At 41.4% G+C, this 24777-nt stretch overlaps 1 protein-coding gene across 7 annotated transcripts in view; it reads right to left on the bottom strand.

Annotated features, from left to right (window-relative positions):
- The window catches only part of MLLT3 (MLLT3 super elongation complex subunit), a 221644-nt gene that overhangs the window by 71195 nt on the left and 125672 nt on the right, over positions 1-24777 (bottom strand). For 5 of the 7 annotated variants that reach the window (XM_039910473.1, XM_029052845.2, XM_029052849.2 and 2 more), the window contains 3 exons: positions 17932-18075; positions 13293-13379; positions 9805-9927 (listed from right to left, as the gene is read on the bottom strand). In XM_039910473.1, coding sequence (XP_039766407.1) covers positions 9805-9927; positions 13293-13379; positions 17932-18075 — 354 coding nt within the window. Of the gene's footprint in view, positions 1-9804; positions 9928-13292; positions 13380-17931; positions 18076-20683; positions 20720-20834; positions 20863-24777 lie in introns of those variants that run through there. The other 2 variants (XM_007670557.2, XM_039910475.1) reach the window with 2 other exon arrangements.

Genomic DNA, 24777 nt, shown 5'->3' with positions numbered 1-24777 from the left:
GGTGTGAAGAGGTGTTGAGAAGGCACTGGCCCTCTACGAAGTACTTAATGAAGACAAGCAGAGGCTGTTGTTCAATCTACACTGGACAAAATCTTCACTTCAATTGAAAAATCGCTACCACAGTCAGTCTAGTCACAGTCAGTCTATACTGACAGCCTCCTGCGAAGATTCATACTCACAGGAGATTCATAGGGAAATCAGAGTGGCCTAGTGGAAAGAGCTTGGGTCTGGGAATCAAAGGACCTGGATTCCATCCCAGTTCTGCCAGTTGCCTGCTGCGTGACCTCGGGCAAGTCATTTAATGTCTCTGTGCCTCAGTTTCCTCATATGTAAAATGGGTAGTGACAAGTTAAATCAGGTTGGACACAGTTCTAGTCCCTCAGGGGAGAACAGGCAATGAATCCCCAACACTTAGAACAGAGCTTGACACATAGTGAGTGCTTAAAGCCATTATAATACTAATAACAATAATACTCATACTACTTCTCCTTTAAAGCTGTGACGTTATGCCCTGAATTACTTTAACCAAAATTAAACAATAGTTTAGTGATGCCTAAAAGAGAGGAGGAACTTACACTGGAATGGATACTTACCTATAGGGCCCAGTCAGCATGCCAGGGCTGGTTTTGGAACAGGACCTCACATATTCCGATGTAAGAATATGGGAAAAACATGTCCCTCTGTACAGTCGTGCATGATACATCCACATGTTTGAGGAACACATCATGGCTGTATTGCGGGGGTATGTCTGTATTTATTCTGCTTGTACATATTTTTATGTTTGTAATGTTCCCCATTAAAGTGTAAGCTCCCTGTGGACATGTATAATACATTGCAGTCAGTGAGTGCTCAACAAATACTATTACAACTACTCCCACTGTGTCTCAGAAGTTTCATGCAATCCAAGCATATGCTCATGGATTTTTGCTTAGGAAGGTAGCATGGCATCCAGGAGCAAGATGAGTTTCAGGAGAACCACGGTAGAACCCAGAGAAGCAGTGTGGCCTAGTGGATCGAGTACAGGACTGAGAATCAGAATGTCATGGGTTCTAATCCCAGCTCTGCCACTTATCTGGTGTTGATCTTGGGCAAGTCACTTCACTTCTCTGTGCCTCAGTTACCTCATCTGTAAAATGGGGATTGAGACTGTGACCTCTACGTGGGACAGGGACTGTGTCCAACCCGATTTGCTTGTATCTACCCCAGTGCTTAGTACAGGGCCTAGTACATAAATACCAGTTAGTTTTATTTTATTATTAGGGGCTGGGGTAGATACAAAATAATCAGGTCTTACATGGGGCTCACAGTCTAAGTAGGAAGAACAGGTATCGAACCCCCATTTTGCAGATGTGGGGACTGGGGCACAGAGAAATTAAATGACTTGTCCAAGGTCACACAACCAGTAAGTGGGGGAGCTGGGATCAGAACCCAGGGCCTCTGACATCCAGGCCCATGCTCTTTCCACCAGGCCATACTACAGCTTTGAATAAATGATCAGGTGTTTTACCTTATTTCATGCAAGAGGCAATACAGACCTAGATGAAGAGTTTGAGGAGAGGAGTGATGTTCCAAGAAGCATTTTAGAAAGGCAAAATCAGGCAGCTGTATATAGGCTAGCGTGCAGAGGGAGGAGGCTGGAAGTAGGGAGATCACTAAGGAGACAGTTAAAATAATTCAGGTGGGTGGTGATGAGGTAATTATCGTGAAAGAAGAGAGGAGGGTCCAGAGCACAGATAGAAGAATTAACTTTCAAGAAGAGATGGGAGATCTCCTCTGTTTTAAACTGGGATTTAAGCATCTGGTAGCAGGGGAAAATCAATTGGAGCATTTTGTTTCAAATACTGTAAAGAGCACTGCATTGATATGTAATTTGACAGGATACTACAAATCTTCTATTCAAAAGAGACGATCCAGAAAGCTACAGATGATACATGGGGAATTCAGTTATTTTTATTTTTTTTAAAAGGGGCTCCAGGACACACACACACACACACACACGTGTGCACACTCTCTCTCTCTTTCTCTCTCTCCCTCCCTCTTCCTCATTCCCACCACACAAACCTGAACAGGGAATTTTAGTAACAATGCTGCTTATTCTCTTTGCACAGATGAGTGTTTTTCATTTTCTGAAAGCTCTTTTGAAAAGTAATGACTATGCTCGGAACCTCCGAAGAGAGGCAAAGTAAAAATTATTGTGCCGTCCATCTTGTCAGTGAGGCAGTGGCAGGAACCATGATTGATTCACCTTACACAGTCGAAGATAAAAAGCTTTTGTTTTGTTTGTTCCATACTGAATGCACAATTATCACCAGTAAACTTAAGTGAAGCTCTACTTCCGAGCCAGTAGAGGGAGCACAAAACATTGTGTTTTCCTACAGCAAAAACTTCCGTATCTGCACTTCTGTTACCCCAGCCAACTCAATTTTCCTGGCTGCCTATGTTTTTCTGCTGGAACACAGCTATACAAAACTATTAAACATCAAACATTGCTAAAAAAAAGAATGGAATCACCGAATAGTGGAAGTAATAATGTGATGTTATAATGTATGTGAGAACATAAAGACCAGACCAAGATCTGTACTTTAATGTAGAACTCAGTAGGGGTAGATGGAGCTGAGTGCAAATTCCAACACAACGCCCTTTAAGGTACAAGAAACAGACATAAAAGGGACTTTTTCCAGTTGCCCCAACTCTGGAAAGACTGCTAGAGCATCCAGACAATTCTCTGGGGCTGGTAAATTAAAACCCAGTTTCCATTTCAGAATCTAGGACAGGGGAAATAGGGTGGTGCCATTTTCTTTCACCCCCAGCAGGGCCTGTTGGACACACATTGAAAAATGAAACCCATTAACTCTTATGTAGACGATATAAAAGAAATTTCAGTCAGTCTACGGAAGGGGAGTGGTCATGAGGTGTCTCTCCTTGCCCCTTATTTGTTTTGGCTTCCTACCTTCCAGGCAGAGTTGCTTCTGACGGCTAAGGAACACTGCTAATATCATTGACTCTCAGGTTGCAAGAAAGCAATCTATAAACCTTCTAACCTGATGCGAGGGAGCTTAGTGTGAACCTTCTCTCTTTATTGCTGAATTGTACTTTCCAAGCGCTTAGTGCAGAGCTCTGCATACAGTAAGCCTCAAAAAACATGACTGAATGAATGAACATTGCCAATCTTCACATTATTCAGTGTTTTCCTTTACTCAGACTCACTTTTGCTCCCAGGTTTGTTTATTCATCAAGTTTCTCAGTTTCCTCTTTGGCTTTTGCATCCTCTGTACATTCTGCCAGGGTGATCTTGCTACACCAAAAGGAATCCCATTTTTTGGAAGACTGTCCCCCTATAGTATTTGTCAGTTTCTGTCCATATGCCTTACCCAAGAGACTGTAAGGTCCTCGAAGGCAGCAGGCATGAGTTTTAGTCCTAATATATATGCTAGCCAAGTGCCTAGCAGAGTTCCCTGAACAGAGTGGGTACTAAAAACTGTTGATACTGATTCATTCATTCAACTGTATACACTGAGCACTTACTCTGTGCAGTGCACTGTACTAAGCTCTTGGGCGAGTACAATATAACAACAGACATATTTCCTGCCCACAACGAGCTTACAGTCTACACTGACATGAAAAAGATACTACAGTACATGCAGCTTGGTGTCTGCAAATAAAATGTGCAAGCAACTAAATACTGCCTGAGGTACTTTCCAGTCCTTTATGTTTATAGATAATCTTCTTATTTACAGGTCAGTCAGCAAATGCTAACATACAATTAGGCAAATTCTCCATGTTATTCCCTACCTGCTTCTGTTCCATGCCTGGAGATACAATTAAAAGGCTGACACTGGTAATGATCACATCACAGTCACACATTTAAATGTCATCATAAGCCCTAAATTTATCCCAAGCTTCACAAAAAAGATTTAGCTTTAGCACTGAAATTACAATCACAAAGTAGTCTGCATTGATAAACAAAAAGCTTGTGCAATTATTAAATTTTCTAGGGGAAACATACAAATTTAAAACAATTGGATTAGCGACTGAGACAGAAAATGTATCTGAGGGCAATCTATCATACAAAAAGAAGTCAGAAACTTTCTTCACAACTAAGTTGAACATCTATTGTCAGTATTCCTAGTGCAAAACTGACAACAGTGTATCAGAATATGAAACTACAGGGCTTATGAATCAGTCAATTGTATTTATTGAGAACTTACTGTGTGCAGAGTACTGTCCTAAGCACTTGGGAGAGTACAATATAATAGAGTTGGTAGACATGTTCCTTGCCCACAATGACCTTAGAGTCTAGAGTCCAACACATACTTGAATTTGGATCTGATTTTGATTTCAACTGGGCTTTGTGCCAATTATCAGAAGATGAAAATAGGTATATTCATGGCATTTATTAAGCACTTACTATGTGCTAAGCCCTGTGCTAAGCACTGGGTTAAATATCAGATAATCAGATCAGACAGCATCCCTGCCTCACATCGGGCCCACAAACTGTCATATCTGTTTAAGAAATACATAAATATTAAGTGTTTTCTCACTACTGTCACATATCATTTTTGTTCACTAGATAAATGCAATAAAGTTAGGCCCCTTTTGATAATGCTGAGTTTGATTTTTAATACATATTTCAAATAAAATCAAATGATATTTTCAGTTGTGGTTTGGGATGATTTCTCTGTGTGAGAGTTCTTTCCTTTCAAAATTATATAATTAAGATATTATTACTACATGGAATTGAAACAATTTAAATACATTTCTTTGATGAATTATGGATTATCATCTGAATCTTTCATGAGGGCTATTTAACATTTCTTGGTTCAAAGTCCACCATGTTAAACATCAATAGTTGCATAAAATTCCCAGTTTTTATGTAATTCAGACTGTTGCAATTAAACATTCTCATCCATAAGTTAAATTTGGAAACTTGGGGTTGGAAACCAGAAATGCAGATTAGTATTTATTTCGATTCAGTTATTGTCTAGGTCCAGTTAAAATGATTTTGTTTTCTGATGAAATCCTTTATGATTTCCGTAAATCAAGAAAACAAGAGCTGGATAACTGATGGTTAGTTGAAGGTTCAAGGGAGCCTTGAATTCATCAGAGGGGGGGATATAAACAAGGTGGAATAAGCCCTGGAAGATCAATTCAGTCTTTAAATCTACCAGTCATTATACCAAAGTATCACCCAAGGAAAACAACATAGTAGAAGGACCAAATGAATTTCATTCATTCAATTCAATAGTATTTATTGAGTGCTTACTATGTGCAGAGCACTGTACTAAGCGCTTGAGATGAACAAGTCGGCAACAGATAGAGACTGTCCCTGCCGTTTGACGGGCTTACAGTCTAATGAGGGGAGACGGACAGACAAGAACAATGGCAATAAACAGCGTCAAGGGGAAGAACATCTCGTAAAAACAATGGCAACTAAATAGAATCAAGGCGATGTACAATTCATTAACAAAATAAATAGGGTAACTAAAATATATACAGTTGAGCGGACGAGTACAGTGCTGTGGGGATGGGAAGGGAGAGGTGGAGGAGCAGAGGGAAAAGGGGAAAATGAGGCTTTAGCTGCGGAGTGGTAAAGGGGGGATGGCAAAGGGAGTAGAGGGGGAAGAGGAGCTCAGTCTGGGAACGCCTCTTGGAGGAGGTGATTTTTAAGTAGGGTTTTGAAGAGGGAAAGAGAATCAGTTTGGTGGAGGTGAGGAGGGAGGGCGTTCCAGGACCGCGGGAGGACGTGACCCGGGGGTCGACGGCGGGATAGGCGAGACCGAGGGACGGTGAGGAGGTGGGCGGCAGAGGAGCGGAGCGTGCGGGGTGGGCGGTAGAAAGAGAGAAGGGAGGAGAGGTAGGAAGGGGCAAGGTGATGGAGAGCCTTGAAGCCTAGAGTGAGGAGTTTCTGTTTGGAGCGGAGGTCAATAGGCAACCACTGGAGTTGTTTAAGAAGGGGAGTGACATGCCCAGATCGTTTCTGCAGGAAGATGAGCCGGGCAGCGGAGTGAAGAATAGACCGGAGCGGGGCGAGAGAGGAGGAAGGGAGGTCAGAGAGAAGGCTGACACAGTAGTCTAGCCGGGATATAACGAGAGCCCGCAACGGTAAGGTAGCCGTTTGGGTGGAGAGGAAAGGGCGGATCTTGGCGATATTGTAGAGGTGAAACCGGCAGGTCTTGGTAACGGATAGGATGTGTGGGGTGAACGAGAGGGACGAGTCAAGGATGACACTGAGATTGAGGGCCCGAGAGACGGGAAGGATGGTCGTGCCATCCACGGTGATAGAGAAGTCTGGGAGAGGACCGGGTTTGGGAGGGAAGATGAGGAGCTCAGTCTTGCTCACGTTGAGTTTTAGGTGGCGGGCCGACATCCAGGTGGAGACGTCCCGGAGGCAGGAGGAGATGCGAGCCTGAAGGGAGGGGGAGAGGACAGGGGCGGAGATGTAGATCTGCGTGTCATCTGCGTAGAGATGGTAGTCAAAGCTGTGAGAGCGAATGAGTTCACCAAGGGAGTGAGTGTAAATGGAGAACAGAAGAGGGCCAAGAACTGACCCTTGAGGAACTCCAACAGTTAAAGGATGGGAGGGGGAGGAGGCTCCAGCGAAGGATACCGAGAATGATCGGCCAGAGAGGTAAGAGGAGAACCAGGAGAGGACAGAGTCCGTGAAGCCAAGGTGAGATAAGGTATGGAGGAGGAGGGGATGGTCGACAGTGTCAAAGGCAGCAGAGAGGTCAAGGAGGATTAGAATGGAGTAGGAGCCAGAATTTGATGTGGGCTGCCTGCAAGGCATGTGTGGACCAGAGAAAACTGGAATGAAAGACTGTAATCTCGCCTTCTGGATTGTAAGCACTTTGTGAGCAGGGAACGTGTCCATCAACTCTGTTGTACTGTACTCTCCTAATCACTTAGTACAGCATTCTCTGCAAAGTACTCAATAAATACCATTGATGATGATGATGATGATGATGATGATGATGAGAGTACAGTGGCCCAACTCCACACCTGAGAGAGAGCAGGCAACTAGGTTTTGTGACCAAAAAGATCTCTGCCTGAGGAAAACTGGTTTCACTACATAGGCCTATAAACTATATCCACTCATTCTTCATTTGTAATTACTAGTAATAGAGAAATGCCTAGTGTAGTCCCAGGACATTCCCAATAGGAAACACCATGTCCTCTTCCATAAGTAGTTCTCAAGAGTTACTGCTATCATGTTCTTCCACAAGATCCACTTCCTGATTGGCTAAGCCTTTCTCAGACTGAATATATACCTGCCACAATCATCTGGTCTTCTAGTTGTATAACAGGAGGGTATTGAATCCCTTTACTCATGCTAACTGAAGATGCCTCTTCCATACTATTTCATATGCACACTATTTCTAACCTCAGTTTGGGCTGGGGATATGATTTGCTAAGGTATATTTCCATATAAGATTTTAAAAGCTGTAACATGAATATATATCTCCTCTACCCAGACTGCTGAAAATAAAGTTTATGGTTTTACTGAAATTCCTTTTAATTAGTTGCAACTTTCATTAAGCGCTATGTGCCAAAGCACTGGGCAAAGCACTGGGGTAGATACGAGATAATCACTTGGGACACAATTCCTGTCCCACATCGGACTCAAAATCTAAGAAGCAGGGAGAGCAGGTATCTCATCCCGTTTTACAAATGGGGAAACTGAGGCACCGAGAAGTTATGTGACTTGCCCAGGGCCACACAGCAGGCCAATGGCATACCTGGGTTTACAACCCAGGTCTCCCAACTGCCAGTTGCAGACTACATCCACTAGGCCACATGGACACACTGCTGAAGCGGTTTACACACAGGATCGACTTTTCCCAACAGTTCACACACACACAATGCTGCTGTCTACAGAAAGTGAAATGTCACTGCAGAATTTTCAAATTTATCCAAGGGCTTCCAACAAAGCTGCAGAAATTACCTATGAGATCCAGCTCGGTAGTGGCAGTAGTATTATTTATTAAGCTCTTACTGTGTGCTTAGCACTGTACTAAGCACTGGGAAAGAGTACACAGGTGGGAATTAGACACGGACCCCGTACCTCGAGGGGTTCAAAGCCTGGTGAAATAATGAGTGTGACAGAGGATTCAAGAGATGAGGCTGGAAGATCCCTAAATTGATTCAAATTTCTGGGCCTGGTGTGAGCTGAACCCAAGGACTCTGAAGGGTGACAACTATTTTTCTTTTAGCCAGGTGGGGAGGAGAAAAAGCAAACAAGGAATATCAGGGACTGTTTTACCATGTCATAGCTGATGCACTCACTAGTGTCCATGGAATACGCCTGCCCATTTCCCTCTTCCTCAGGCCACGCATAGTATCAAGGGATTCCAGAGGCCCTCCCACCTCACCTCTGCCAAACTAACTCTCTTCCCCTCTTCAAACCCCTACTGAGAGCTCACCTCCTCCAAGAGACCTTCCCAGACTGAGACTGAACTTCCCCTTTTTCCCTCTGTTCCCTTTGCTGCCTCTCTGCACCCCCCTTCACCTCCCCTCAGCTAAGCCCTCCCTTTTCCCCCTTTCCCTCTACTCCTCCCCCTCTCCCTTCCCCTCCCCTCAGCATTGTGCTTATTTGCACATTTGTATATATTTTTATTACCCTATTTATTTTGTTAATGAGGTGTACATCCCCTTGATTCTATTTATTGCTACTGTTTCCTCCGTTTAGACTGTAAACCCATCAATGGGCAGGGATTGTCTCTATCTGTTGGCGAATTGTACATTCCAAGCGCTTAGTACAGTGCTCTGCACATAGTAAGCGCTCAATAAATACTACTGAATGAATGAATGAAAGGTGTGGGAGTGGGGGGATGCTAGACAATTTGCCAAGATGCTTCAGCCTAAATCCAGGCTTCTTGTCACTGCCTAGGCTAAGCTCAACCCAAGGCCAGGTTCTGTGTAAGGCAGGCACAAATAATAACAATAATAATAATAATACTAATAATAATAATGTTGGTGTTTGTTAAGCGCTTACTGTGTGCAGAGCACTGTTCTAAGCGCTGGGGTAGATACAGGGTAATCAGGTTGTCCCACATGAGCCTCACAGTTAATCCCCATTTTACAGATGAGGTAACTGAGGCCCAGAGAAGTGAAGTGACTTGCCCACAGTCACACAGCTGACAAGTGGCGGAGCCGGGATTCGAACCCCTGTCCTCTGACTCCCCAGCCCGGGCTCTTTCCACTGAGCCACGCTACTTCACAAATACCAAATCACAGTCCTGGGCCTACCCTTCAAAGATGGCCCAAAACTCAGAATCAGTCTCACAACCATTCTGACCTCTATGGGGTCTTGCAGAGTAGGTGGGGATCACTCAGGGCTTCCCTGGACTCTCCAAGCCTTCCTTGTCCAGACCCCTTAGTCCGGGGACACGGCTGGATTTGGACGAGCTCCAGGATCGAGAGGGTCAAGATGATATTCACCTGGTAGAGGTATAACCATCTTGCTGAGTGACGCCTCTTGGGCATATATTTACCGCAATTGTACAGAGGCTTCATGTGTAAAATAACCACAATGATATTCAAAAAGGCCCACGAAGGTAAAGTGGAAAAAAAAAATCTAAGAAAAGCAAGCACTTAAACGGATTCAGAGGTTGCTTTTCTTGCCGACCTAACTTCCTCAATTGTTTTTAAGGAGGCAGGACGAGGGACTGCCCTTCAATGAAATGAGTTCATTTCAAACACTCCATTTAAGATGTAAAATGAATCGCTCAGCATCTCTAAGAAAAAATATCCCTAATTGCATGTTTCAACTTCTCCACAGTTAAGGGCTCTTCTTTAGAGACTCACCTTTGAACCGTGAGATGACTTATTCTTCTTCACATCAGAAAAAGACAAAGAATTACTGGGGAGGCTGGGGAGGTTAAGACTCTGTCCTGAAGGAACCGACGTTCCGTCAGACATTACCATTATCTGTTGGGAGGGAAGTATAATGAGTGCATGGTTAGAGACTAGCAAACGTTAAAATACTTTGCAAAAATTATTACAAACAGAAATACTAAAGACTTTTCAAAGTAGACATCTGAATCACCTGGGGTTTTTTTTTTAAGGGTTCTGATGTTCAATTTCAGTACATGAAGCACAGACATGAACTTGATTCTCCCAGAAATTAAACTTTAGAAAATAACTGGATTTCTTTAACTTGGAAAATGCATTTTATCTTTCACCCTTGGAGAATGTGTCACTATATCTCAACTTTTTCAAAACTATATAGTACAGCAATGGCTTTTTTCATCTCCAGATAAAAATTACAAAGAGCTCTTTGCTGGTTTCATTATCATGTCACTAGCTCTTCAGCAGTTTAACATACTGGTAAATGTCATTTGAAGACCTCTTCTGAAGCCATTCATCCACATCCTTTTCATTTTTAAAATGGCTCCAAAATTGAATTTATCCATAATTTATTGAAAACATAGCCAAGCCTCAGTTGATCTCTAGTAAGTTTGATTCTGATTTGTAGGAAGGGCTCTAATACATTTTTTTTCTTTTCAAACTGGAATTGCAGAACATAGTGAAATCTGTTTTGGAAAGGGAGCCATCAAATTGTCAGGAAAGAAGGGAGACAATGGAATACAATACCAACCGCCAAACTCAGTGAGGTTTTGAGGCTATTTAATTTGGCAGCTTTTGCCAAGCTGGTCTTGTCTTGGCAGAGCAGACAAGAGGTTTTGCTGGGTGTTGCATCACTGACTTGAAATGAGGGCAACTGGACAAGGATCCAGTTGGGCATTTTTTTTTTAATGTTCTTACAAGGTAAAACAAAAAAAAAAATCTACTATCTTCCTTATTAACTCCTCCCCCTCTTGCTTTCCTCTCCCCCCACCCACTCTTGGACAGCACCGTGTTTCTCTCTCCATTCCCCCCAGACCCATATTTCAGGGTAAGGGTTGATATCTTTTTGCTTCTCCTTTCCCCTCCCTCCCCTCTAACTCCTCCCATTCACCACACCGCATCTCTCTTCCTTGGCTCAAGACTCATTTCATAGAGGAAGTTTTCCTTGATTAACTCTTCCCATTTTTTTCTTTAGCACAATCCACAACACTGTTTATTTGTTTTGATGTCTGTCTCCCCCTTCTAGACTATGAGCCCATTGTGAGCAGGGATTGTCTCTCTCTGTTGCTGAATTGTACTTTCCAAGTGCTTAGTACAGTGCTTGCTCTGCACACAGTAAGCGCTCAATAAATACGGTTGAATGAATAAATGAATGCTCTGCACACAGTAAGCGCTCAATAAATATGATGGAGTGAATGAATGAATCTCCCTGTACTCAGCCTTACAAATGCAAATATGCAATTCTTAAAATGGATTGTTCATCTTTCTTTTCTTCCCCATTAAATTATCAATTCCTTGAGGGCAAGAATCATGTCTTTTCTGTAAAGTGAATTCCTAGCTCCGCCTACAGTGGAAGGCATCCTGTGTAATGATGATGAAGATGATGATGACAACTCCTGAAGAGTCCTGATTATCCCAAAGTTTGGGAAAAAAAAATCAACTATTCACCAGAAAGGGGAGCTAAGGACCCACCCTTCAAGCACAAACTATAAACTCCTTACGGGCAGAGAAAGTGTCTGCCAATTCTGTTGTACCGTTCTCTCCCAAGCACTTAGTGCAAGCTCTGCCCATAGTAAGAGCTCAATTAATACCACTGATTGAAAAATTAGGCCCCACTTCAAAGCACACCCAGAATAAACCTGAATCTTTGGCCAAATGTAATGGAGCTCCTCTTGCCTGAGTGACAGTGAGAGGTAAATAGATAGGCAAACAGGAAAAGAGGAACAGATTGCAAATTCCTCATTAGACTGCAAACTCCTTGAGGGCAGGGATCAAATCAGATTTTCTCCTTTGTAATTGCCTAGTGATGGGAGCTCATTTATTAGTGTTGTCTTCAAAGTATAAGAAAAAAGCTAACACAAGCTTCCATTTTACAGACCTCAGACAACTGATGCATTTGTCTCTTGGGATCTTTGCAATCTTATGTCTTATGACAAGGTATAGCAACATTTCCATTGCCTGCTAGGCCTAGAGGGAGATGCTGTGACATGAATCTGCCACGCTGTTTTCAGAGAATCACCGGTACTACTCTGCCACCCAAACAGATGGGGAAACTGTTGTGCAAACTGAGTGATCAAGTCATGGCCAGGGTCCCCGGGTGTCAGGCAGCACGGCACTTTCTGGCCCCACTTTCTAATGGTTTAAATTTGATTCTTACTATATGAATTACCAAAAAACATTCAAATAGCAGCATATCGATTACTGTACTCTGTTGTGCACCACCCCCTCCTAACCCCCGCCAAGAGATCAAAACGTTCATAACATATTGGTGCTTGGGAAGTAAGGGTAAAAATCAACAGTAGGGAGACCTCAAACTGATAGCTCATTTGCTTTTCAATCCCAGCCTCACTCTAAGGGGGGCGGACACAGTACAGTTCACACTATATTGTGAACACACCTTTCCAAAGACAACTTGGTCAGAGGGAAGAGTATTAAATAAATCTTTTTTAATGATATTTGTTAAGCGCTTACTATGTGCCAGGCACTGTTCTAAGGGTAGATACAAGATAATCAGGTTGAATACAGTCCCTGTTCCACATGGGGCGCACGCTCTTAATCCCCATTTTACAGATGAGGCAACTGAGTCATAGAGAAGTGAAGTGATTTGCCCAGGGTCACACAACAGCAAGTGGCAGAGCCAGGATTAGAACCCAGGCCCTTCTGACTCAGAGACCCATACACTAGGCCATGTTGCTTCTCATTGGGAAATACCCAATAACCTAAAATTGGGTATTTCCAACACTCGTTTTCATTTTCTTTCTTTTAATTTTTCTACGAACAACGAAAATCTTTCAGTTCTCATTGGTACGGTTAAACTGTAAGCTCCTCCGTTAGACTGTACGCTCCTTGGGGGCAGCAATCGAATTTACTATTGTATTGTATTTTCCCAAGTTCTTAGTACAGTGCTCTGCACACAGTAAGTGCTTAATAAATGCCACTGATTCACTGAAAAGTCCACTTCCTTCAAAGGATCTAGCATGCTCTAAGCCTCTTTCTGCAACCTTAGTTCTTTCAGGATAAGAATGCTTCTTTCTAAGGATCACTGCATTTGGAAGTGGAATTAGGGAAAGTGGGGCAAGATCCAACTCCATACAACCAGTTTAACAGTTACCCTTGGGAGGGCTCATCTGAAACGGGGCATCTTTTGGAAACACTGACAGATAAAGCAACCATACTGGGGAAAACCCTCAGTGAACATTTGGAAACAGCCACCTGTCTCCTTTTACCTTCCATTTCTGTTTCTTTACTGCAGAAGGAAAGGCCTTTGGCTCCAGAATGGGTAGGCTAAGTGCCTGGTGCCTCCATTTTTCTCTCTTTTAAAAAAGAAAAAAGATTCACACTACAGATGTTTTCCTTCTATTTTCATATATTCTTAACAGTTAACATGCCAGAACCAATTTGTCTTTCAATGGAAATCAAATCAAAATATCTACAATGCCCCCCTCCCCCTCAAAAAACACTTTATAAACATTTACAAACTTTACATATACACTCCCTCTTCCCTCCCCCCACAGACAGATTCAAGATCTAGCTTTTACAGGAAGAATGAAAGCTTAGCTCACACCTTTGATGTTGAATATAGTATTCAAAACAAACCTTATTTCCATGATTTAATTCTTGACACTTCAGAAGACTCAGAGATCAGAAATATTTTTAAAATTCAGTTACCAAATATGAGAAAATTAATAGAACTCTAACCCTTCGCACCTTAGAGAAACAACTAAAGCATTATTTCACCTGGTCTTATGGTTGTTTAAATGAATCACCTTTCTCAATTGATGGTGGAAAAATAGGTAGCAAATATTCCAGAAAATGAGCCACAATAAAATACTCTTGTCCCAAAATGAATAAATAGCAGGCCTCTTCCTGCAACAACCCATTTATGTGTATTTACTTCTTCCATTTGCTAACAGTCTCTCAGCTGTCTATCCATGGGCACTGTGGCAATACAGGGAAGATACTTTATATTTTAAAATTTATTTCTTAAGTCAAAGTCAAGAAAATTTGGTTCCTAATAAAGAAATTAGTTATCCTGGATAAGCATAGGCTTAGTCCTTGTGCGTTACTGAACCAAAGTCTGAAACCACAACATGCAAGCAGATTCCCTTAAGAATTTTTACTACTGCTAAATGTCAGGAGGGGCACCCATAAATTCAAGTCTACAAAGAAGGATCTAGAAAATTCTGTTATGAAATAGAAGCCTGAAAATGTGGTCTGCAACGTTAAAAAAACAACTGACAGGTTTCAGCCTCCTTTCCAAAATGCACAAGGAATACTTGCAAAGGTAATTCATGGCAACTTGTCTGTAGCTCCAAGAAACTGGACTGTATTATATGGCTGGCTTATTAGAAAATGAAATTATTCTAAGTCCAAACTTCTCCAGAGACTTAGGGAATACATGTTGATGAGTTAATAACAAAGCAGGTAGTACTGGAGGAAAAACTTATATCTCTCTAGAAACCGCTGTTTTTCAGATTACTTTAAGCTTAAAGTTTCCATCCTCACAATTAACCCCTTGCCAGTGATTCACGAATGGAACACAGATCACTTCTAAAATATGCATTCTTTTGGTTTATATATGCTTAATGCCACTGATGTTTGACTATAAACAGATCAGAATCAAAGCCCACACAGGAAACCCAGTCTAAAGCACAAAGGAAACTGCTCTAGAAAACCTTGTCAAAGATGAAGTACCAGTAAGTATGCAGTAACCTATCAACTACCCATTGTAAGGGGGTGTAAATAATTAGGACCTTGTTTTAATTTGATTACCAAATATGAGAAAATGAACAGAATCAGTGTGAGAAACCATGGGAGGGAGGGAAAAGAGGCACAGATTTTTCTTACTTTTATCTCTCAAGCCAAATCATATGGAGGGTTATGCCCATTATTTAGAAAAGGAAAACCAACAACCACAGGGGCAATCAAGGCTCATCGCCAACCAACTCCCATGGCTTTCTTCTTACCCAGCACCTGTTTTTCCCATCTGCAACCATTGCTAAAAAAAAAAAAATAATCCAAAGGGGAGTATAAAAACAATTACATTTTTGCTGCATGGCCCTGAATATCCAGGTCCTTGTAGGTCCCCCCGCCCCTTGAAGTTTCCTCTCCTTCCAGAAATATTCTGGAAAAACTGCTGGAAACTCCCATTTTAAATGAATGATCTGACTTCAGTTTTCAATCCTCTTGATTCCAGTTCTCTTCTTTCTTTCCCGCACACATTTTGGGGTCTTGTGTTAACTCAACTTCTTTCCTCAAAAGCTAGTGGCTCTGAGAAGAACAAAAGAGCTCACAACTGAAGGGAAATCTGCACCATGGGATTTTAAGATCCTCCGGCCACACATTTTCAGTTTTTAGGACTTACTTTTTATTCTCCAACTAGGGCTTGGAGATAACAGGGATTTTTGTCGAGCCTAAAATGGCATACCCAAGATTCAGATGGGATTTCTACTTTGGACCAAAGTACCTTCAGTGCCCTGAAAACCGAATCAACCTCAGTTTGACAAATTCAGAAAAGAATCTCGATAGTGACCAATCTACAAAGGGGGGTTTTATCCATATTTTCATAACAATGGGGGAAAGGATCAGCCTGACCAGAGAAGTACACTACACTTTTTTCCTTCAGAAGAAATGCTTGACTCAAGATTTCAGAGATCATTGAAAACTGGATGCAGAATCAAGGTAAGAGTCAGGTTCTTAAAGAATGCCTTCATAAGAATACCTTCAACCTTCATGTTGCCGTGTGAGGCAGACATAAATTCATAATCTTCTAGGAAAGTAAATATTTTAATAAATTATTATTAATGTGCTATCGCGTCGTTTCTGACTCATAGCGACTCCACAGATATACTTTCTCCAGAAAGTCCTGTCCTCTGCCATAATCCGCAACCTTCCTAACCGTTCTTCCGTTATTGTTGTTATGATCTATATTCATCCAGCTGCTGGTTTGCCTCTTCCACGTTTTCCCTGGGCTTTTTCTAAAAACACTAAAGGACCTGAGATTAATTTCTTTAGATTGCTGAGGCTCACTGGCATCTGTTACAGCACTGTTATGCCATGGCATAGGGTAATACTGTGTGTTGGCTCTGGAAAAATTTTTGTGGGCCAAAACATTATTTTGGACTGCTTTGGGAAGCTGCCCTAAAATTAGTAAGTGCAGGAGTCAATCAGAAAATATGATCAGTTGTCAAAAATGCACCTGGAGAAAATCCAAGGGCTTCAAGGCAAAGAGCAAATCCCTAGAGTATTGGGAAGAGGGGCCAAAAATAAGAGTCCAAGAAATAATAGAGATAAATGTCAGGCTTTTCCTCTTATCACTAACCAAAAGCCTTCTCTCCAATATACCGTCACCTTATTGAGCACCTGGGGACTGAGAGGTCATTTAGAAAGCCCTTCTGGTTTATCTTCCCCTGCAATCATTATGAGGAATCCATTAGTTGCAGTATGGATGCAATCATATTGACAACAAACTGTATATCAAGGAGCATGAGGCTGAAATGTTAAATAGTCTCCTCTTATAAATAAGAGGCCCAATTAGAACATTAAATGACCAAAATTGCTTAGCAATGCTCAGCTGCCCAGCTGCAGACATACCTAAGTGCCATGTTTTGATTAACTGTGATATGGATACAACATTATTTAGATTATCCAAAATAATTAGATCTGATACAAAGCAGTAATAATACAAGGCTTGATGCAGGAATGTGCCTGTGGATTTTGGAATAAGATCAGATGACTGGCAATGCATGGGACTGGGGGTTGGGTGTTTTAGGAAGAACTGGTTATGGGAGAGATTCACAAAGGCGAACTTTCCAAACTAACTTTTCAGATCTACCTTTTATTGATAGAAAGGCATTTTGCAGATGGCCAAAAGTTGTCACTGTGCATTTACTCTTCTGCACAGAATCCTATGGGAATTTAAAATTCAAAAACTGGAGACACTCTCTCCTTCAGTAGCAGCTAAATGATGTTGATAAGTGAATATTTAGATGACTCGAAAAACTCCTCAGTAAACCCTGACTCTAATTCCATAAACTCAATGAAAAAATAGTACTTGCTTGTCTGTGGTTCCATTAATTTTCCTAAGCCAAAAAGACCTTTATCCAGATCTGTTGCTTAATCTAAAAAAATATAATTTACCTTCAATAAAATTCCATCATCTTAAAACTAAAAGGGAAAGCAAGCTATTGCATTTACTCATCTAGATCCAAATTTACCTGCTCGTGAATTAATGAACACTGCACATGTTCCAGGTTCACATTTTTCCCTTTTCATCTGATGATCCACATCACCTTGTGAACAGTTAATTATTTTAAGTAACAATTGCTAGGGAACTGTCCTGTTTATGGTTATATGTGTTAAAAAAGAAATTCCATCCTTTGCCTACACACAGTTCAAACATATAAGACTCTGTATTCATTCCACTTAGGAGGACATTTAGCATGAATACACTTTTCCCATCTATTACAATCAAGAAAATTTGGGGAAAAAGTCTGTTAACCGTTTAAAAGTAATTTCTGTTGCCACAATTTATAACCTGTATTTCCATCTCGTATGGTGTTCTTGAAACACAATGCTGAATGAATTCAATCTTTAATCCTTTTTTTGGCCTGTTCTGAAATAAATCTGTACTGCCTTGACTCCACAAACAAAGATTCCATTAAGCAACAGTGCACTTGAGAATTAAGTAGCTAGTGAAATAATTTGTTTGCTTACCTGCTTCTTTTCAGAAAACATTCTGACCTAAATCACTCAGGCTCTCCTCTTACTTTTACTCTCAGGGTACCTTTATTACACTTTATAATGCACCGGGAATAACCAGTACATTCTTTATTGGGATGGCTTTTGCATGGGAGTGGGACTCACCCCTCCTGCCTTCAACAGCTTTCTTCTGAACTCCTCTGTAGGGTTGTTGAATGTTAGCTTTTCACAACGGAGGTGATTTACAGGTGGATGGCCTTCAAGGTGCAGGAATAAGTCATAATCAAAGCGAACTTTCTTAGGTTCTTCCTGGAGGTTGAAAATAGCCAGAAATAGAAAGTCTAATAATGCAAACGATTACATTCACAAGGAATGGAGAAGAAACAGGCATCTAACAGTTAATCTGTCACAGGGATCGCTCAATATAAGCAACATAATGTGAACTCTTTTAACCAGAATCAACAGCAAAGCAGAGAAGGAAGACTCCTGTAGATCAGCTTCTCATGAACACTGTTAAAAATCAAACTGTAGGGGGAGGGTGGGGAGCCTTTTCCCTGAATGAGACGCACTGAATGACACCATGAGTTAATAGAAAAAGCAGAGCTCAGAACCAGGAGAGTACACTGGGGAGCTGAAGAAATCATATCACAATTAAGTACCTCAGTTTCCCAACCCATAAATCAGGGATGGTGCTAGACCTTATCTACCTCAGGGTGATAATGGAACAAAATGAGATAAACAAAATATTCTGGAAAGAAATACTGTCTATATAAACATAGCTGCTACCTCTTAAAATTTTATTTGGCTATTTTGGTGTATTGCCTCTTTTAAACTTACTAGTGGGGTACGCTTGATTCCTGGCATATGACTCCAACAGTGCTTTAAAATCCACTGTTGTGCTTCCTGTGCTTTTCTTTGCCATCTGTCAAGCCTAACAATTTGGACTGGAAAATGCTTGGGCAATATTTGTGAGGATTGATCTAGAAATCTCCCAAGACAAGAGCAATAATGAAGAAAACAAATGTTTCTGGATTTTACCGTAAATATCATCAATTCTTAATAAGATTACAAATAGATGAATTTGGATAAAAGCCAATTTTTTTGTTAGCCAATAGATTTCATTTTATCCTTATTCCACTGATCGATGTGAGGTCTAGAAAGGATTTTATTCCTACATAGAAAAGATCAGACATCACTATTTCACCATCTGGACCACCAAAATTGTTAAGCCCCAGAAAAACCTCCTAGCTACTGCCAGACATCTAGTCTGTAACACTCAGATCTCATACAAAGCTCATACAAATCTCATACATAGCTTAATAATGCAAGATATGAAATTAGAACTAAAGGTCTGTATTTTGGGAAGACTAAGTCAGGCCTCTATCTACCTGTCCTTATGAACAATGATGAGTTCTTAGATTCTTAGTTCTTAGATGGTGGGCTCTGGGTCTGATCTGATTAACTTGTGTGTTGTGGGTACAGAATGTGTCAGTTATATTGCTGTGTTGTACTCTCCCAAGCACTTACTTCAATGCTCTGCACAAAGTAAACGCTCAATAAATACGACTGATTGATTCTCCAGTGCAGAGCAGAGGACTTGGCACAAAGTAAGCCCTTAAATACTGTTATTACTAGTGTCACAATTGCATCCTCTCAACCCTTCTAGACACCAGGGGCGGATTCCACTAATGTAGTTGATTGGAATTTCTGAAAGTAGTATTTCTACACTGGAGTGAGAATCTCTTAAACTTGTATGCTTTCTCATAATGACGGTCTTGACAATAAACGTGTTCTAACGTCAATGGTCATTTGAAGTCGTAAAATTATTTGGATAATTAAATAAAAACAAAAGTCTACAAAAGCAAGCAATAGGACAAATAGCTTTGAATCGGTACAGTAGGAAGTTCTTGAACAAAGGCACGAACAAACATTCCCAAAGGCTGCTTTCTCTCTCTGATTTCTTAAGAGTATTTCCTAAACTGGGCCGATTCCCACTACATGGTCAGTAGATACCAGTTCCTGGAAACAGATTACGGTAATTCCCCAGGATGAATCAACTGATTGCTAGACCAAAGGAAATCCATCTAGAAATGTGCATTTTGGTGAAGACACTGAATTCCTTGAGGCTTAACGGGTGGCTTCTTAGGGGGGAAAAAAGAAAGTTTGCCTGAACAGGTACATTCAACAAGCCAGAATTGTAAATAATTCTGAATGAGAAAAATTTAGGGACTTTTGCTGTAAGTTGTTATATGAGAAGAAGGGTCAGCAAAACAATCATCTCCTTAACTCACAAAGCCAAGAACTGCTTTCCAGCCAGGTCATTCATGTGCTTATTTAAAGGTATTATCTCTTCCTGCTTAGGGATCTCTGGCCCAGTGCTGAGTACAATGTTCGGCACAAAGTGCTTAACAAATACCATTATTATTATTATTATTTGAAATACCTTACCAAATGACCAGCATTCAATGTTTACCTCTAAGAATGGCCATGCACCTTGGCACCCTTCATCTTGCCATTCAATCCCTTCTTTGGAAACCTTAGAGATTGGAATCATTCTTTTTTGGTTTTGGGGGTTTTTTTTTTGAGGGAGACGATTCATGAATTCATTCATTCAATCACATTTGAGTGCTTACTGTGTGCAGAGCACTGTATTAAGCGCTTGGGAGAGTACAATATAATAATAAATAGGCACAGTCCCTGCCCACAACAAGATTACAGTGTACAGGGTCTACTGGGGCTCTCTCGTTCCTTGTCTTCCAATTTTCATTTGACCAGAGAACCATTCTTTAAAAGAAGAATTACAGGAAGCCGCACATTTTATTTGCTTCAAAGTTAGCTCTTCTCATCTTGAGAAACATTAAACTCTCTAATCAACCAGTTCAACCTTGTGGCCCCTGCCTTATCAGAAATGACCAACCTGGCTAACTTGAGCTGCTGCTGATCCCTTTAAGTCTTCCTTCAAAATGTCACCTTCCTTTAAGCAATTTGGGAAAAGAAGAATAGCTTTAGACTACTGCACACCACCGAAACTCAAGGAAAATCTGAGAACTGTCTTTACTAGCACTCACCTCCTCCATTCCAACCGCCCTCTCCCTCTCCCTCCGTCTTCTCACGGAAGCTTACTGATGACATCACTTCCTCTTATTAAGTAACTGGATAGAATCTTGCCTGCTAAACCAGATGGTCACCGAGGGCAAAGGAAAGAAGAGAACCATTTTCGGTACCATCTCATTTCCAATTTACAGCTTTTCTAACCCCCAAAGCCAAAATTTTAAGAAGGGTAGAGAAGGAATTCATTTAGTAGCTCTTTGGGTTTTTTTGGAACATCTCTCATGGGCACAGCATTCTATTAGGTTCTTGGGAGAGTGTAAAAGTTAATGCTCCTTCAAGAATCTTCTAGTATAATGAGGGCGATGGGCAGCTATAAATAGTATAAATAAAAATAAGGTATATATAAAATGGGAAAATGGAAACAGGAGGAAAAGTACAGCTATAACTACAAAAGTAGGTAGTAGTAATAGTAATTGTATTTATGGAGTGCCTCGTGGGTGCAATGTACTATACTAAGCACTTGGGTAATATAAATCTGAGAACACGTTCCCTGCCCATAAGGAGCTTACACTCCAATCAGTGGTATTTATTGAGTGCTTACCATGTTCCACTGTACTAAGAGCTTGGGAGAGCACAACAGAATTAGCACACATGTTCCTTGCCCATAATGAGTTTACAGTATAAGGAGGTGGATGAAAAGATGAAGAAATGAACGAGGTATATAAACTGATTTATATATTTATATAAGGGCTAAGGGTGGCTGCTGGGATGACACAGCCGGGGTGGTGGAAATTAGCTGAACAATGTCTCTTGGAGGAGGTGGATTTTCAAAACAACTTTAAAGATGAGGCGGGATGTGCTGTGGCAGATGGAAGTGGGAGGAAGTCCCAGACAGGGGACGTGAAATAAGGAAGTGGTAATAGACATTTCCTACAACTTTCTGACTTGAAGGCCTTCAATCTTCAATGGCCATCAAATGCCTAGGCAAATTATTTTTTTAAAAATGTTGGCCAAGAAACCCTACAAGGGATATGCCAATTTATCTGATTTCTTTTTATTTTGGGTCTCAGTTGGAGGTAATGAAAGGACAGGATGAAGAACCAGAAAACAATGGAACTGGCCATTTTTCTGCGGTCAAGGATTATTCCCCTCTGACCCCTGAGTTACTTCTCATAAAGATTACTCGAGTTAAAGAAACACGTTAAAAGAACTGATGTATTTCTGCCAGGCATTTTGCTAATGTGGACATACCCTAAGATGCCAGACATACCCTATGATGCAGCCATGAAGTGTTTCTTGAAAACACGGATGTCATTCATTCCATCACATTTATTGAGCACTTACTGTGTGTAGACCACTGTACTAAGCACTTGGGAGGGTACAATATAACAGTAAACAGACATATTCCCTCCCCACAACGAGCTTACAGTCTAGAGGGAGAGACAGACATTAATATAAATAAATTACAGATATGTACAAAAGTGTTATGGGGCTGGGAGGAGGGATGAATTAAAAGAGCAAATCAGGGTGATGCAGAAGGGAGTGGGAGAAGAGGAAAAGACAGCTTAGGCAGGAAAGGCCTCGTGGAGGAGATGTGTCTTCAAGTAAGGCTTTGAAGGTGGGAGGGTGGGTAATTGTCTGTCGGATTTGGCAAGGGAGGGTGTTCCAGGCCAGAGGCAGGATGTGGGCAAGGGGTCGGAGACAAGATAAACAAGATCAAGGAACAGTGAGAAGGTGAGCATTAGAGGAGTGAAGTGTGCAGGCCCGGTTGTAATAGGAAAGTGGCGAGTTGAGGTAGGAGGGAGCAAGGTGATTGAATGTTTTGAAGCCAGTGAGGGGAGTTTTTATTTGATGCAGAGGTGGATGGGCAACCACTGGAGTTTCTTGAGGAGTGGGGAAACAAGTCTTGGATGTTTTTGTAGAAAAATGATCCGGGCAGCAGAGTGAAGTATGAACTGGAGTGGGGAGAGACAGGAGGCTGGGAGGTCAGCAAGGAAGCTGATATAGTAATCAAGGCAGGATAGGATAAATGACTGTATTAACATGGTAGTAGTTTGGATGGAGAGGGCATATTTTAGCGATGTTGTCATGAATAACAGTACCGAGATAGATGTGATAGCAATTGGGAACCATTCCAAAACCTCTGGAAAAATATGAAATTCCTTTACGTGCTACATATTGTTACATTTGGCATCACAAACTTTCATTTGATTGATGTTAAAGTACTTCAAAGCATATCATCCCAACATGAACTAAATGAGGTGTTTTGATTATGAATCTTTGCAGAAGGCTGCAAAAGTAGAAGCTTCTTCTGTTGACTGTGATAGTGAAGAAAAGTAAAGTAAAGAAGATTTATCTAGGTTTAACAGCCTTGTCTTCATAAAATAAGATGTAGCAGGGCAACTCCTTCTGAATACCTTTTTACACTTTGAACCTCTCGCTTCTTTAATCATTTTCAGGACTTCCTTCAATCACTTTCATAAATTAATTTACTTTCTTTGAACTTGATGCATGACTTCTTAATCCTGAAATTATGGCTAGGGGTGGAGAGATCCTAACTTCTTTGTATGTTTAGGCATCTTGCAATGATGAATTGGTTTGTTGAGGTGTCAAACAATAGCCAATCTATCTCCAGGCTATATGTTTCGTGGGGTGGCTGTATCCTGGGGTAAGGTACCAAGCCATAATGACTGCAACTCCAAGTTGTACGTATTGTGGTGTGGCTGTAACCTGGGGTATGCCTGTATAATAATAATAATAATAATAATGATCATATTTAAGTGCTATGTGCCAGGCACTGTATTAAGCGCTGGGGTGGATACAAGCAAATCAGGTTGAACACAGTCCCTGTCTCACACGGAGCTCACAGTCTCAATCCCCATTTTCCAGATGAGGGAACTGAGGCCCAGAGAAGTGAAGTGACTTGCCCAAGGTCACATAGCAGACAAGTGGAGCCGGGATTCGAACCCATGACCTTCTGACTCCCAGGCCCGTGCTCTATCCACTAGGCCAGGCTGGTCTATCTTTATGTGCTGATAAGGAACTCTCCTCTTCACAAATTGGTACAGGGAACATTGCGGAGGCTTCTTACCATGGCACACGCATACAGGAAAAAAGCATCTCATTAAATCCTAATAGGACTGAACAAAAACACTCCTCATCAGGAACAAGTGGGAAAAAAAATTAAACTGGCTAGAAGGGAAAAGTAAGATATAACTGGAATGCAGTCTTAAAACATTCCCAACTTCTAAATTATTCTAATATGAATTTCAACACCACCTAATGGCAGAGAGGGAGTGGTGACAGGTTGAAAATCCCAGCTCGGCTATATCTCCCCACCGATTTTCCATCCACTAAAATGGGAGAGATCGAGGCACAGTAAGTAGGTTGGTACTAGGGGAGGGAAGTGCGCAGGCTGGGTTGTAGTGGGAGAGGAGCTAGGATAGATAGATGGGAGACAGCAGATTGCCTGCCTAAAACTGACAGTGAGGAGCTTCTGTTTGATGTGGAGAAGGATGAGCAACCTTTGGAACCTTTCGAGGAGTGGAGAGACAAGGTTGCAGGCTAGTGCAGTCAACTGTGATGGGAAAGAAAGGTGAAGGAGAGGAATTGGGAGGGAAGAAGAGGAGTTCAGTTGCACGCATATGGAGGTCAAGATACTAGCAGGATATCCATGTCGAGATTTCCTGGAGTCAGGAGGAAATGTGAGATTGCAGCGGAGGTGAGTGGTCGGGACTGGGAGTCATCAGCATATAGGTGGAAGCTGAAGCCACAGGAGTGAATAAACTGCCCACGTGGAAAATGAGAAGAAAAAGGGATCCAGAACCAAGCCTTGAGGGACACATATAAAGGTGAGCGGCAAAAGAAGGCCCAAAAAAAGAGGCCTGGGGAGTTTCCAGAGAGGTAAGAGGAAAAAACTATGTCATTAAAACTAAGGTTAGGTAGTAACCAGAGTAAGGA

This window comes from Ornithorhynchus anatinus, chromosome X2 (genome assembly GCF_004115215.2).
Source record: "Ornithorhynchus anatinus isolate Pmale09 chromosome X2, mOrnAna1.pri.v4, whole genome shotgun sequence".
NCBI lineage: Eukaryota > Metazoa > Chordata > Mammalia > Monotremata > Ornithorhynchidae > Ornithorhynchus > Ornithorhynchus anatinus.
The sequence above is the reverse complement of the archived record's forward strand: the minus strand, read 5'-3'. Positions and strand labels throughout refer to the sequence as shown.